The 14,828-nt window shown below is 39.4% G+C and overlaps 1 protein-coding gene across 3 annotated transcripts in view; it reads left to right on the top strand.

Annotated features, from left to right (window-relative positions):
* Window positions 1-14,828, top strand: part of PGAP1 (post-GPI attachment to proteins inositol deacylase 1) — a 67,976-nt gene that overhangs the window by 8,355 nt on the left and 44,793 nt on the right. For 2 of the 3 annotated variants that reach the window (XM_061608159.1, XM_061608157.1), the window contains exons 2-8: window positions 3,145-3,298; window positions 6,303-6,478; window positions 7,598-7,769; window positions 11,864-12,024; window positions 12,734-12,786; window positions 12,912-12,978; window positions 13,180-13,285. In XM_061608159.1, the coding sequence (XP_061464143.1) occupies window positions 7,643-7,769; window positions 11,864-12,024; window positions 12,734-12,786; window positions 12,912-12,978; window positions 13,180-13,285 (514 nt within the window). In that variant the 5' untranslated portion in view covers window positions 3,145-3,298; window positions 6,303-6,478; window positions 7,598-7,642. The remainder of the gene's footprint in view (window positions 1-3,144; window positions 3,299-6,302; window positions 6,479-7,597; window positions 7,770-11,863; window positions 12,025-12,733; window positions 12,787-12,911; window positions 12,979-13,179; window positions 13,286-14,828) is intronic. The other variant, XM_061608158.1, reaches the window with a different exon arrangement.

Consider the following 14,828-nt stretch of genomic DNA (forward strand, 5'->3'; position numbering starts at 1 on the left):
AAACAAGTAAAGCAATTCTAAACAAGCAGCACATAGGTTATAGGCTAGGGGAAAGATGTGTGTCTCCAGCATACAGGCAGAAGCAGAACAATGACAGTGATAAATTCACCTCTGTGGAAGAGGGATGTATAGTTTTGGAGCTGCCACAGAGAAAAGTCCTCTTGCAAGCTGCCATTCACCACACTTTTGAGGGTGGTGGAACTACTAAAAGAGTTCTCCCACGGTACCTGCAGCCTGATCGTATAAGGACGAGTCCCCATCACTTTTTATCACATATTTTCAAATTTGATGGCTTAAATGTTTTGTATTGCCCATTGCTGGTATATCATGTTATAGCAGTATAACATTTTGGTTCAGTTACTTAATTAAAAGCCAAAAGACAGTGGATTAGGCTGCAATACAAACCTCCAATCTGCCACGTTGGCAGAAGATTAGATGGGGCAGAAGTCTCCCTCTGCCCAGCCCAAAACAGCTCCACCAGCCTCCTGCCTCCAGTGCAGAGCTTCCCATTCTGCCTGCCTCATTAAGGGGGGGGGAGTACCACCACTGAGCTTCCCACCAGTCATAGACTGCAAAAAGCTCCAAAATGGGGCATTCTGGGGAACAGGCTGAGCTGGCTCAGGATCCAGTAGATCCTGACACAGCCCTACTGCCATCACTAAATTGCATTGGGCTCAATGTGGGTTGGATCACTATACCAGCTCTAGGCTGACCCAGCACAGAGCAGCATTTTGCCCTCCCACTTTCTGCCCCGGCCAGCATGAGTCGTGGGGCTGCAGCCACTGGTGCACTGCTCCATCATGCTGCCTGGCTGGGGTTAGGATTGCTCTGCCTAAGAACAAGGCTCTCTTCTTGTTTCTATTGCTGGCTTGTATAAGCCTGAAGAGTCATTTGCCATTTTCGGTCAGTCACAAAAAGGACAATGCCTAACTAGGTTTACAGTGTTCTATTTGTATTCTCACAGCATAGCATGAAATATTTTTCTTTAGACATTTGTGAATATGTCTTGCAATCTTTTCAGATATTTTGAATGTAAGGATTTAGGGGAGCCATTCTTCCATTTTCATAAATAAAACTAGTAATCTTAGCCGTTTTAGAGCAAACATCATCATTCAGGCTAGCTAGTAGGTATAACTATTGTCATCAGTTAGCACAAACTGAATAGCTGCATCTTGCATTGATAAAAATATTTAGTAAAATTCATGTATTGCCCAATATTAATCTTGCTGATGGCATATATGAGGTTGACTGGTGCCAAAGCAGCAAACCGTAAATGAATTTAATTTCAACTTCCCGTTTATTCAGTATGATGTAAGCCTAATCAGACAAAATTACATTCTCAAAGACACACTTTTTTGTATGCCTTTGGCAGTGCAAAATGCTTTTGGATTTTTACCTCATCTGTTGCAACAACTCTTAAGTAGGCCATTCCTATTCCTATATACACGTGTGTGTGCACACAAGGACCAAGGCAGAAACAAAGGGGCTTGTTTAAATGAAATGGGGTATGTACCTAAATCTCCCACCTCAAAAATCACTGTGCAGTGAGACTATTGGATAAACTAATCTCAGTGGAAAGGCCGTCCTTGGCTTGTAATGCTTTCTATTTTTATTAGTAGAGTATGGTTGCACTGAGAGCTGAAATAGGATGAGACGAGAGCAGGATAGTACGGGATATTGAAAAAACACATGCATTCTCTCTAAGCTCCAAAAGCTGGGTCCAGCCATGAGTGGCATATGTGGTTCCTTCTACTGCTGGGGATTATCCCAAGGAGCAGAGTGCAGGAAACAGATGCTAACCCTAATTATGTTGGCTGAAGGAAGTGAACATAGCATACTTTGCTTACCTCACCCAACAGAAGAAGCCTCAAATACCCACCTGGAATGGGAATGAAGGAAGGCTTTGATGCTCTATTTCTGAGTTTTCCCTTCCTCTCCAAAGTGACTTGCAGGAAGAAGAATACAGATTTAGAAAAAACTTTTTATGTGCATTCACACTTATATAATAATGTAAAGAGAGATTTGCATGTGCTCACAAACCTATGGTTTTGCTGGCTTCAGTGTGCCTCCACTTCCATTTTCTGAATGCATGGACACACAATGCTAGGCAAAGCCTGCCCCCTTTTATTCTGGAACCTCAGAAATTGCAGCTCAAGTGGGTTTTACTTTGAAGTCAGCTTCAGGCAGACTTCAGAACTGATTGGTCATCAACCCTATTGCACTCCAGGTGTGTCCAGTGAAACACTTAGTTTTATGCTCAGGCAGACACAGTGATTGGCCCAACACTTAGCTATGGACAGTCCTAATAAGCAGTGGGAAAGGAAATGTGTCCAGCATGGGCAAATACAGTAATGCATTGGTTTACAAAGTAGATGTATTCCTGCACATTACTTCTTTAACAGAAACTTTGGTACCAGAGGTAGGCATAACATGGAAAGAATAGGGATAGGTTTCTACACCTGTTCATAGATGGTGGGGGCAGCTTCAACAGGAGCTTTAAGGGATGCCTACCTGGTACCCACCCACTCCTTCTCCTTCCCACTCCTCTCCTCTTCTGAATTGTATTGGATCCCTTCTTCCCCAGCCCTGGGAGAAAGCAAGATATCTCTTTAATGCAAAGCAGACACATAGGCTTGTCAGTTTCATCCTAGCAAAGCAAAGGCACAGACCTGAAAGTTATCCATAGCAAAGCAAAGATGGTCAGTTTCACCATAAAAAAACCCAACACCCTTCCTTAAAAGGGTCTTCCTTCCTGGATGATTCATTAACTGAGGTATTACTGTACATTTGAAACTGCAGCCCGACAAAATGAGCTCGCTGCTTTTGAAACAACTAGTATGAAGGTAGCCTATGATGTATCTTGTCAAGGTTTTTCTTTATATATTGGTGTCTCCTGTCTGTATAGCTGAGTAAACTGATCTTTCACTTTCAGGTCTGGTAAGGAAAGATGCTACTGTGTACTGTTGACTATTTTACTTTTTCTGTGCTGCCATAAGCTCTGCTGAATACAAATCTACGTTAGGTTGCAGTTGCCCAGATTTTTTATCCTGTAGTTACTGTCTCTGCGTGTAAGGTGTAAGCTTTTAATTTGAACAATAAACAACTACCTCTAATTTGTTAAAACAATAACTGTGTGTGTTACAGAAAATAAAGCTTCCTAGGAAAATAGCCAGACGTTTTCCAGCATATGAGCTCTATCTCTATGGGGAAGGAAGTTATGCAGAACAAAATAGAAATCTGTTGTTAACTGGAATTCCTGTTCTCTTCCTGCCTGGCAATGCTGGGAGCTACAAGCAAGGTAAGCTATTTCTGAAGAGATGCTGAAATGTATTTTGTAATCTTTGCAGGAAAGATTTGAATATCTGTAAAACGTTACCTCTTTGAAAAAGGGATAGTAATAATTGGTCTTCACACAAGGGTGTGTTCTGCTGAATATTTGGTTCACACTTAATTGTTAACTGGGTTACTGGCTTTCAGTGTTGATGTAGCTGTACTTTTTAATGATGTAGGGTAAAATCCCAACATTGTGCAAGCAGACTTCTGCTCAGACAACGAAACTTCCCCTTCGTCTCCTTCTCCCACAGCCCCGTCTCCACCCCATGTTTGCTCAGGAGGTTCCCTCGGTACTCAGGGCATACAGGGGGCTGTAAGGGGGAGAAAAGGAAGAGAGAATTCAGTCCCTCTTGTGATGGATATAATTGGATTCAACCCATATTTGGCTCCCTGCATGTAATTTTCTAGTCCATCAACCTTAATTCTGAGAACCTGTACTTTCACTTTTTAAAAAATAAAAATGTGTGAGAGAATGACTTTGTGAAGGCAATGGGGGGGAAAGGATAATTTAAAAAAAAGCATTTGTGTCATTCCTTACAGAGAGGAATGGCTTTTGGAGGTATGATGACATCAGTATTGAGTGCAGAAAAAAAATCTGTGCCCCAAATTGATTTGCTGTCAAAATAATAGAAAGGTAGGAAACCTGTGGCCCTTCAGATGTTGCTGGATTGCAGCTCCCTGACCATTGCCAATGCTTGTTAGGACTGATGGGAGTTGTACTCCAGCAATATCTGGAAGGCGAAAGGTTCTCAGTCCTGAAATAATGCATAACTTGACACAAAATCAAGTGCATTCTTGGAATGAGTTAATTTGCTAACTTTGAGTGAGTTATGCTGCCTGCTTAAGAATTGGGAGGTGGGGGAAGTGTTTGCTTCTTTTTACTGAGTCCATACATTTTGAGCCCTATAAGCAAATCAGTGAGATGATTTTACTAATATACATTATTTATTTACTTGGGATATATCCTGCTCTTAATTATACTAGGCTCCCGAGTGGAGTATAGTACACATGTGAACAACTAAAAGCAATCACAACTATAAATCAACAAAATATCTTGGGTGAGACTGAGCCCTGCATTCATGCTATGTCTTGATTGGCATTTTTTTATCGCACATCAAGGGAGGCAACCGGATAAAACGGTTGTCAAGAAAAGGGGTGTTCAGCAAGGTTCGAGATTTATATGCAAGTGATCTTTAGTCTTTGAGTTCTAAATAGATGAGAGCTATGAAAACCAGCCCTGCGATACAGTCATCAAAGAGGATTATTGAAATAATCATGGAAGATATATTACCACATGGACATCTGTAAAATAGAACAAAATCCCTTTTGAATCATGCCCCACAAATCCCATTTAGAAAAACAACTTGATTTCAGCCTGCAAAAGATGGAATATCCTCTGAGAATTAAGAAAATATATTTTGCAAATGTAATATTGAAATTAGTAATATTTTGTTTAGATTTAAATTAAAGAAGTGGGTTGTCCACTCCTATTCCAGAAGGCTCTAAGTAACTATGTTAATATGTAAATCATGATGTCTATGAGAAATAAATGAAATAAAAAAGATATAGCAGTCAATTTGGGGGACAATAAAGGTAGATTGGGACCACTCTCTGGTACATCTCTTGGTGATAGGCAGTTGGTCAGGTATGAATATTGCAAGTTTTGCCAGTAGGAGTAAGATCTGTATTCTTTACTGTCTGTATGATTTTCCTCCATTCATATATATGCACACTCAAAGAGTACTCTCCTTGCATAATCCAGTTTTAATATCTAAAATGTAGAGCAAGAGCAACCAATGTGGTGCCCTCCAGATGTTATCATAGAATCATAGAGTTGGAAGGGGTCTATAAGGCCATTGAGTCCAGCCCCCTGCTTAGTGCAGGAATCCAAATTAAAGTATACCTGACAGGTGGCTGTCCAGCTGCCTCTTGAATGCCTCCAGTGTTGGAGAGCCCGCCACCTCCCTAGGTAATTGGTTCCATTGTCATACTGCTGTAACAATTAACAAGTTTTTCCTGGTGTTCAGTGGAAATCTGGCTTCCTGCAACTTGAGCCCATTATTCTGTGTCCTGCACTCTGAGACAATTGAGAAGAGATCCTGGCCTTTCTCCATGTGGCAACCTTTCAAGTACTTGAAAAGTGCTATCATATCTCCCCTCAGGCGTCTCTTCTCAAAGTTAAACATGCCCAGTTCTTTCAGTCTCTCCTCACAGGGCTTTGTTTCTAGTCCCCTGATCATCCTTATTGCCCTCCTCTGAACTCATTCCGGTTGTTATCATTGATCCTAGGCTATGCTAGCTGGGGCTGACAAAAGTTATAGTCCAACGACGTCTGGAAGGCACTGTGTTGGCTACTCCTGATCTAGAATAATGACCTCCTAACCATGAATCCCCCCCCCACTTCTGGGTAAGGTGTTAAACTCAATAGCATTGGCCCCTCTTCCAAAAACATGTTTGTGTTTTAATATGTTGGGCCATTCCCCTGTTCATCTCTACTGTTTATAAGGATTTTGGATGTAGTCGCTGCGATAAGAGCCTCTGTCATTTGTTTTTGTCTCCATGGAAACAGTGACCAGGAACCATGTTCTGGTTGTTATCAAACCAACTACAGATCAGTATGGAGTTATCAAAAGAAAAGGGTATGAAAAGAATTTGAGAATGGTATTGATCTCTGTAGTGGAGAAACACTTTCCCCACGCTGTTGTGTTGTTTAGCATTCTAGGTGCTGGTGCAGCCAGGTCTTTTCAAGAGCTATTCCTTGAAAAGCATTGATGTTTTCAAGTAATAGCTTATATCACATGTTAGTTTGGTGATACCAAATTACAACCAGTTTTGTATTCCATTCATTGTCATGATGGACCTGTATTTTTTTCTTCTCTTGAGATCAAATTCTAGGGATCTGCCCTAGTACCAAAATCTAGGGATTTTTAACTACCTACTACTACTAATTAATATGTGTTTTTTTCCAGTACGTTCACTTGGGTCAATAGCACTCAGAAAGGCAGAAGATGTTGACTTCAAGTATCATTTTGATGTCTTCAGTGTCAACTTCAATGAGGAACTTGTTGCACTCTATGGTGGAAGTCTAGAAAGGCAGGCTAGATTTGTGCACGAGTGTATTAAAGTAATTCTTAAGTTGTATAAGGTATGGAGATCAGCATTATATATTTATTTTTATTAGATTATTATAGTTGTATCGGATGTGATAGATGTGGGTGGGAAGAAAAATGCTGATACTTCATTTAACAGTGATACTTTGTTTTAAAGATCAGGCTTATACATATATTTAACTCTCTATATTTTAGTATAGTGTTTGCAATTTACTCTCTCTCAACTGCCTGCAATAGCAAACTCATTCTCTGAACATGGATCCTTGTGTAGTTATATTGGCACCACCCATACTTAAATGGGAGGTATCAGCAGCCTTGGGGCCCCAATGTTTTTAGAATATTTAGGGGGGAAAGACCTGAAAGAAGGGCTAGATGCCTAAAAATAGCCCAGTCAGGACTGTTGCATGCTCAGCAGGCTTGGAATTTTGACTGACTGTTGAGAGAGGAAAAAATGGGGAGTGGGGTTATTTATTTCTTACATTTATATCCCACTTTTTCTCCAGTGAGCTCACAATATTCTCACAATAACCCTTTGAGGTAGGTTAGGGTGAGAGACTGTGACTGGCCCAAGGCCACCCAGTGAATTTCATGGCTGAGTGGAGATGAAACCCAGGTCTCCCAGGTCATAGTCCAATACCTTAACTATTATACCACACTGGCTCTGGGATGGAATGGAGTATCTAGGAAAAGGGCATGACTGGCTGGCTGGAACCCTGGGCAGAAGCACTCCATAGTGTGATTTGTTGCACATTCCTTTCTATCCTTTCTGATCCTTTGTATCAATTTGCTGTGTCCAAACTAGTGCATTCATTTTTGCTAATGAATTTCGTTTCCTTCTGTGACTTCTTACTTTTATTGTTGTCTTGTGATGAGCATAGGAAATTTGCTTTATTTTATAATGTACATATTTATCCAGAATACCCATAAACTGGAAGTAAGGTTTACTGATTTCAGTGCAACATCAAAATAACTATACTTGAATTGCAACCTTAGTATTTCTAGTAACTTGATTTTTTGTGAGCCACAACAATGTACCTCAGAATTCAAATACATTAACTATTAATGTAACTATTAACTATTAAAGAGTGCCTGTGATTTTATACAATCTCAATGTCAATTAATTTCCTTCTCTTACCCCCCTTTTTTTTTGGAAGGGCCGGGGGTTTGCGCCACGTAGTGTTGCAATAGTAGGTCATTCCATGGGTGGTCTTGTTGCAAGAGCGCTGCTGACTCTTAAAAATTTTAAGGTGGAACTTCTTAATGTCCTTGTTACTCAAGCCACGCCTCACATTGCACCTGTAATGCCTTTAGACCAATATCTTACTGGTAAGTTTACTCTTAGTATCACCTCTTTGGACATGGCTGTTTTACTTTTCTGCTTTTTCTTTAGTGCTTTTCAGTGACTTGGTAGGCTTCTATAGAATTCCTGTACCTTAAGAACGATGTAGAAACTTTGTTTATTTGAATCTATTTCCTTTCCTGTCCTAATGGTTTAAAAACAAGTAGCAAAAAAGGCTAATAGATAGGAATAACTCTGGAATTACTCCTCCTAATGTTCTCTGATGCCAGTTCAAGCAGAAATGTCTTGTGCTATCCCTGGGGAAAAGTTCACATTTCAGCTTTGGAAAAACTCCATGGGAAGGGTTTTGCACTGTGAGTGGGGTAGCCACAAATAATGTCTCTACATGCCCTTGCTGTTGGATCTTGACCTAGTGTTAACAGGGTATGGTTGATCTTAAATTTTGTAAGGAGATTAAGAAAGATGGGCAATCTTTAGCTTGGGAGGGCCCAGTCTGTTTAGGGTTTCATAAGTAAAAACCAGGCCCTTGTATTGTGCCTGAAATGGCTAAGGAAGCTAGTACAGACCACCCAGCCATTGGTATAAAATGCTTTTGGAACTTGGCACTCCTAGGAGGTGAGGCGTCTATTTCAACACCAACTACCAGATGTTTTCATACAAGATCCCTGTGTGAAGTGTGTTGGTCATCCTTATAAAAGTATAAATAATGGTAGCAATATCTTAATCTGAGAGCAGAGCAAACATCATTGCCTTAGAATAAGATGGAGTTGTTAAGAAGCATTCCCAGGATCTACTGTGACCTTCTGGAGACTGTGGTGGACCAGGAATGCACTAAGGCTTCATTTATCCATGACAGGTGTCTGTATTTCTCTCTGGCTGACAGTGTCTGTCACTCATAAATAGTTCTGTTTTCTCTGGAGTTGATTTCCATCAATTCACCTTCATCTAGCTTTTGACTAGGCACTGCATGAGAATCTAGAAGGCAGCACTGAGGCTAGGATGACGAGAAGACATAGGATTCAGTGGCATCAGTACATGGATAGAATCTCACTTCAAGTCTCCTGTTGGTTCCGGCTAGTAGCTCCTATCTCACCTTAAACAGGAGGAGGGATAAACTGGGGTCCTGTGGGACCACAAAAACACGATAGTAAAAGAAGCAATTTCTGAGAAAAGCCTTGCCAAGAATAAGTGAAGCAGTCCAATAATTGTCCTGTGAGTAACTTTCCTGACAGATAATATCAAAAGTACCTAAAAGATCGAACAGTTTGCCCTACTGATTTCTAAGCACATGGATCATCAACTAGGACCATATTCAGTGTTAGTATGTCACAGGAACTTGTAAAGCCTAAAGTTGTGAATACAGTAAAAAAAAAAAAAAGCATTTGGAGGTTGTGTCTTAATTGTGTGCATTAAGCAGCTGTAGGTTAACTTCAATTTAGAAATCAGTATTTTCTGTGCCATGTTTTGATTAGGTTTTACTCTGCTCAGAGCCCTTGAAATGAGCTCAGACAATATGTAATAAAACGTTCTGGCCACAAGCCAGCCTGGCAATGGGCCTGGGAATCCCAATATCTAGGCGCAGTTTAAGCTGTGCGCTTAATTGTCCATTTCCTTTCAGAAAGGGTTGATGAGTAGTTGGTAGCTGGCAGAGAGAATCAGACTCGGTTATTTGGTCCTTCGTGGCAAGTCGGTTATTTTAGTCTTCCTATAAGTGTGGATGCTCTCATTATTCCATTTTTCTGCTGCTTGGGCTTTGACAGAACTGGGATGCTGAGAGGATCACATGAATATCAAAGTATAATAAATGACTTGCAGCTTTCTAAACTCATATTCTTGACTAATGGAAGTATTACAAGAAAAGGAAGGCCTGTGGAAACTATGCCAACTGAAATGTTTACTAAGTGTTTTTGATCCAGTTTCCTCTGTGGAGGATTTCTTCATGTTGCAATGTTAATGACTGAGAGCACAATCCTCCTGATAGTTACACTGGGCTGAGAGGATTCAGGATGTGGCATAGCTGTGAAGGAGGAGGAAAGTTGTTGGCGCAGCTGTGCTGTGCCAGCACCAATTCCCCCACCTGGGTGCAGCCACAGCACAGCTGGGGAACTCCGCTGCCACCCAGGTATATCAGAGGCTTGGCTGGTGCAGCCGAGGCCCCAAAAAGGGGCATTCTTGGGGGGTGTTGGGGCAGAACCAAGGGGAGGGGGATGTATGCTGCATCCTGGCCCCATTTTGCTTTGTCCTGTGGCCCCTGGTGCTGGCAGATGCTACACCGGGAGAAAAGGCAGCAGAAGGAAATGTACATTTATTTTCCTTCTGCCAAGCTCTGCTGGCACAGCCAGCGTGCTCCCCTCCTTGGGGTTCCTGAGTGGAAGTAGAATGTGGCAGCCTGTCCCATCGGCTCCACTCCCGCTGGCTGCCTCAATGTTGGATTGCGCCCTAAAACTATTGCCTTCTTGACTAACCTTATACATTCTTGTTCATGACCTTACTCCTTGTATATAAAGGAAATGCAGAGTTGGAGAATATCCATCAAGTTAACTGTAGCATGAGTGTAAATGAAAAAATATTATTATTTTTTCAGTAGTAGTAGTAGTAGTTATATCCTGCCCTTCCTCCCAGAAGGAGCCCAGGGCAGCAAACCAAAATATGAAAAGCACCTTAAAAACAAAAGACTTTAAAACGTATTAAAACATAACATCTTTAAAAACATATTAAAACAAAACATTCAATCTTGTATATACCGGGAGTAAGACCCACTGAACGCAATGGGACTTATTCACCTCCTTTTGAACCAACAGCCTCTTCAGACATTTGGCCTTTATATCAGCAAAAGCCTTCCTTTTCTTCAAAAGGCTTTCTGGAACTGAAGGGACCTTCCTCACTCTACAGTGTAAAGCAAGAATAAATAAATATAACTTTAAAATGTAGCTATGTATCAGTTCCTTCTCACACTGCACTCAAAGAAAAAAGCAGCCTGTTTAATTTATTTTTAGGTCTATGTGTGTGAGAGAGAATTGCAGCTTTCTGTAGGTTAACCCAAATTAGTTACTTCATACGAATGTTTTACCCAGAAACGTATTTATTGCTTCGATGCATTTCTTAGCATCAATTACACCATATCAAGCAACCAAGTTCCTGAGATGTATCTAAGCAAAGCTCATTGTCGCTGCTGGTGCACTAGTTATAAACATCTTTAATAAACCAGGGGCCTGTAAAGCTGACATTATTTTTTGTAGATTAATACATTACAAAAAAACCCAGAACTCTTAACGCTTATTCTTTAATAGACAAAAGCAAATATATTGCTCTTGTTTGTAATACTGTTTGGCATTTACACATTCCAGAAATGTATTGGGAAGACTTTGTTATATTGATAGCCTGATTCTAAACACGTTCACTTGGAACTAATAGCAATTTTAGTGAGACTGCTAAGGTTGCTATCTTAATATGCATTGTATGGGCTGATTCACATGTCAACTAATGGCTTTGCAAATGTGGGAGTCGGCCTTGTCTCTGCATACCCAGAAAAAGGTACTCTTTGAGGTGGTAATATATGAATCTCACCTACTGTCGGATAGGCTGTACTAAATACGTCCTATCCAGTATTGATTTAGTACATGGGCCTGATCAGGAATGAGAGAGATGTGTTGACACCTCAGATATTCTTTTTCTTTCAATGTATGCAGACGTGAGAGTAACTCTCATGTGTGCTAATCAAGAAGAATGCCATGTCTGAATCAGCCCTGAATCAAATGTAAATTGTCTTTATCTCCTTTGAGTAGCTCACTTTCCTTTCTTTTTTGTTTCTGTTCCATTTACATATTTGTTTCAAGCTGCTTTAGTCAGATTATTCTTAAGATCCTGTGTGAAAGTGTAGCTTTTAAAATACTTCGTGGTTGATAGTTTCACTTCCGTTATACCAAACTCATAATCTAGGAGCAGCCTATTATAGATGGTAAATTGGCTCAATGTTGTCTATTGGGGGTTGTTGAGGTGACATGTAGAATGGCAAACTATGCTGATGTGTACTTCAGGAATGGAAATAAAAATGTACATTGCTGAACTTCTCTAAACAAATGCTGCTAAATTAATGATTAAAATAACATTCCTCTCTAAGATTTTTACATAGCTGTAAAGCAGAACTGGATTCAGAAAGCTCAAGAAATAAAGAATCTAACAACTCTTTCTGTGGCGGGAGGATTTCGAGATTATCAAGTTCGTTCAGAATTGGCTTTTCTGCCCCGAACAAGTCATCAAAGCAGTGCCTTATCTGTTGCGGTAAAATAAGCACCTATTTTTTACAATTGGTTCTATAGTAACTACAGATTTGCAACCATATAGGGCTCTTGTACATGCTGGATTCTTGTTAAAAATAATGAATGCTTAATCTTTGCTCTGGCATTTATTATAACGAGTGATAAAAGTTATGTTCTAGATTCTGTTCTCAATCCCAGTGGAAGCAGTGGCATTTGTTACCAAACAACTGTGGAATTTATATAAGATTAGAAGCATAATAGTGGGGCTTTGGTATGTCCAGTTTATAAATGTTTTTTCTCCAAAATCCCTTTTCTGATGAAGGGTCAAGGGAGAAGACATCAGAAATCCTGCTAGACATGACTGGGCTTACCTAAAAATAACTCTTTGGATCCTTTCTAAACACTGCATGTAGCTAGCTGAGCAGAATGATCCAAAGAACCACACAGCTAATTTCATGTATCTAAGACCACTTTTAGCTTGTGGGTTGTTGGGTTTTTTTGAGATTGAGTGGTTGTTCTGAAGCATATAGTGGTCTGCTATTATTGGGGGAGGGTAAGCCAAAGTTCTATTGTACTGGGCATGCCTAAACTAGCCCTTTGAATCCTAGCCACTGAGATTTAAGCAGCCTGTGGGCAGGATTTCAGGCATATGCTTTCTTTATCAAAATAATACTAAATGTTTTTTGAAACTAGTAATTTTTGAGAAGTAATAGAAATCCTTTCTTAAATAGAGTTCAGCAGTTCCTCGTGTCTGGGCTTCAACAGACCATCTCTCCATAGTTTGGTAAGCACCTAGAACTGGATTAGGTACCAGAATTGGCATTCTGTCATTCTGCTACTTTGCTTTTGTTACTTGATTTCATTGTTATCTGCAGTTTTACAACTAACCTTTCTGTTACTCTTTTATAGGTGTAAAGAATTGATCTTGGCCACCATCCGAGCCTTTTTTGATCTTATTGATGAAAACACTAAACAGGTTTGTATCTCTTGAAACTCAAACATGTTATGGTTTGAGTAATTTTGAACTGCTGTAAATAATCAAGATATTGATATTAAGGAAGTTAATTTTAAATCATACTCTGTCATATGTGTAGTATAAATATGCTTCTTTCAGCTGGCTGTCATTGTCACCAAAACTTAGTTAAAATTCTTCTGAAAGTGTCTTGTTAATTCTTAGATAACAGAAGATCCACAAAAGAGAATGCTAGTCTTAAATCATCACTTTCTGAGGCATCCTGCTAAATTCTTTGAAGAAAAGCCTGAATCTGTTACTGAACTATCAGGTTAGCATATCTTTTTAGATTTTATACAAGATCAGGGTTAGTAGTAAGTCCAGGTAAATTGTGTTTGTAATTAGCCATGATCTCTGGTTTATACAACATGTCAAGCCAAAAATGAAAGTTTTGAAAGGCCTTCCAGTTGCACATAAGGCCGATGCTCTAATTGGGGTTTTTCCAGTTTGTGCACATACATTGCATATAATTGTGGCCTGTGTGTGATTTTTTAAAATTTCTTGAACCCACTTTCCCCATGTGATTCTGCATCTCCATATATGATTTTTGGGAGAGAGTTTGTAGAGTGAAGTAGTCCTAGGTCAGCTCTATGGTTTTATTTCATTAAATACTAAGTTGTTTACTACACACAATGAGGGAAACGAATCTTTGTGTGTCCTTATGCTTATTCCTTTTGTATGAAGTCTGCCCCATGGTGGAATGCATGGCTTGACGGAATTGTCCTTGTTCTCTGTGAATGTTTTCTAATCATACTGCTGCTTTATGCAGACAGATGTATAAAGTTATGGCAGATGTACCTCCCAGAGTCATAAAACCCTCTTACAATAGAAACCACCGCAGCTCCCCATATTCCTCATGATGGAATATGATTTTATAAACAAAATTGCCAAATCTTGTAGAGTAGCATGCAAAGAGGTTTATGAGCCTCCTTATTAAGTGCTAAAAAGGGGGATCTTGTAACAATTTTAAGGAAAAATTTGCATCCGGTATGAATCAAATAATGTAAAGAGGTTGTTTTCATGACTGCAAATATATTTTTGTGTGCATTTCTCTTTTTTTTTTTATCATTAATTTTTATTCAAATTTTCAAAGACAAAAAACAAAACAAAACAAAAACAATTAAACAATAAAATAAAATGTCGACTTCTGATTTGTCGCAGATCAGTTATAGGTCTAAAATATATAACAATCCTATCTCTAAAATTATATTATAAAATCACTTTCCTCCAGTAGTTATCTTAATTAATCATCAAATCTCATAGACATTATTTTATTCTTTCCACAAAAAGTCAAAGAGAGGTTTCAATTCCTTGAGAGAGATATCTTTCAATTTTTCTCCAAATAAACATATCGCTTAATCCATCTAATTCAAATCTGTTAGGCCCAATAATTTCAATAGCCATTCTTCCATTATCTATATTAACTCCATCTTCCATCTTCAATAATCCTGTTAAGTCCAGTAATTTCAGTAGCCATTCTTCCATTATCAATATCCCATAATAATCTTGTTGTCATATCCATAGTCCAAGTAAACATATCAATTAATCCATCTCGTCAAATCTGTTAAGGCCAATAATTTCCATAACCATTCTTCCATTATCAATATTAATTCCATCTTCCATCTTCAATAGTCCTGTTAAATCCAGTGGTTTCAGTATCCATTCGTCCATTATCAGTATCCCATGATGATCTTGCTGTTGTAGCCATAGTCATATAACAAGAGTCTGATGGGAATTTCCCCCATCACAATATGTCTTTGCCATCAATTCTGAATATGTTGTTGAAATATTGTTGTAAAGTCACATCTCTGCTC

The sequence above is a fragment of the Rhineura floridana genome, chromosome 2 (genome assembly GCF_030035675.1).
Source record: "Rhineura floridana isolate rRhiFlo1 chromosome 2, rRhiFlo1.hap2, whole genome shotgun sequence".
Lineage (NCBI taxonomy): Eukaryota > Metazoa > Chordata > Lepidosauria > Squamata > Rhineuridae > Rhineura > Rhineura floridana.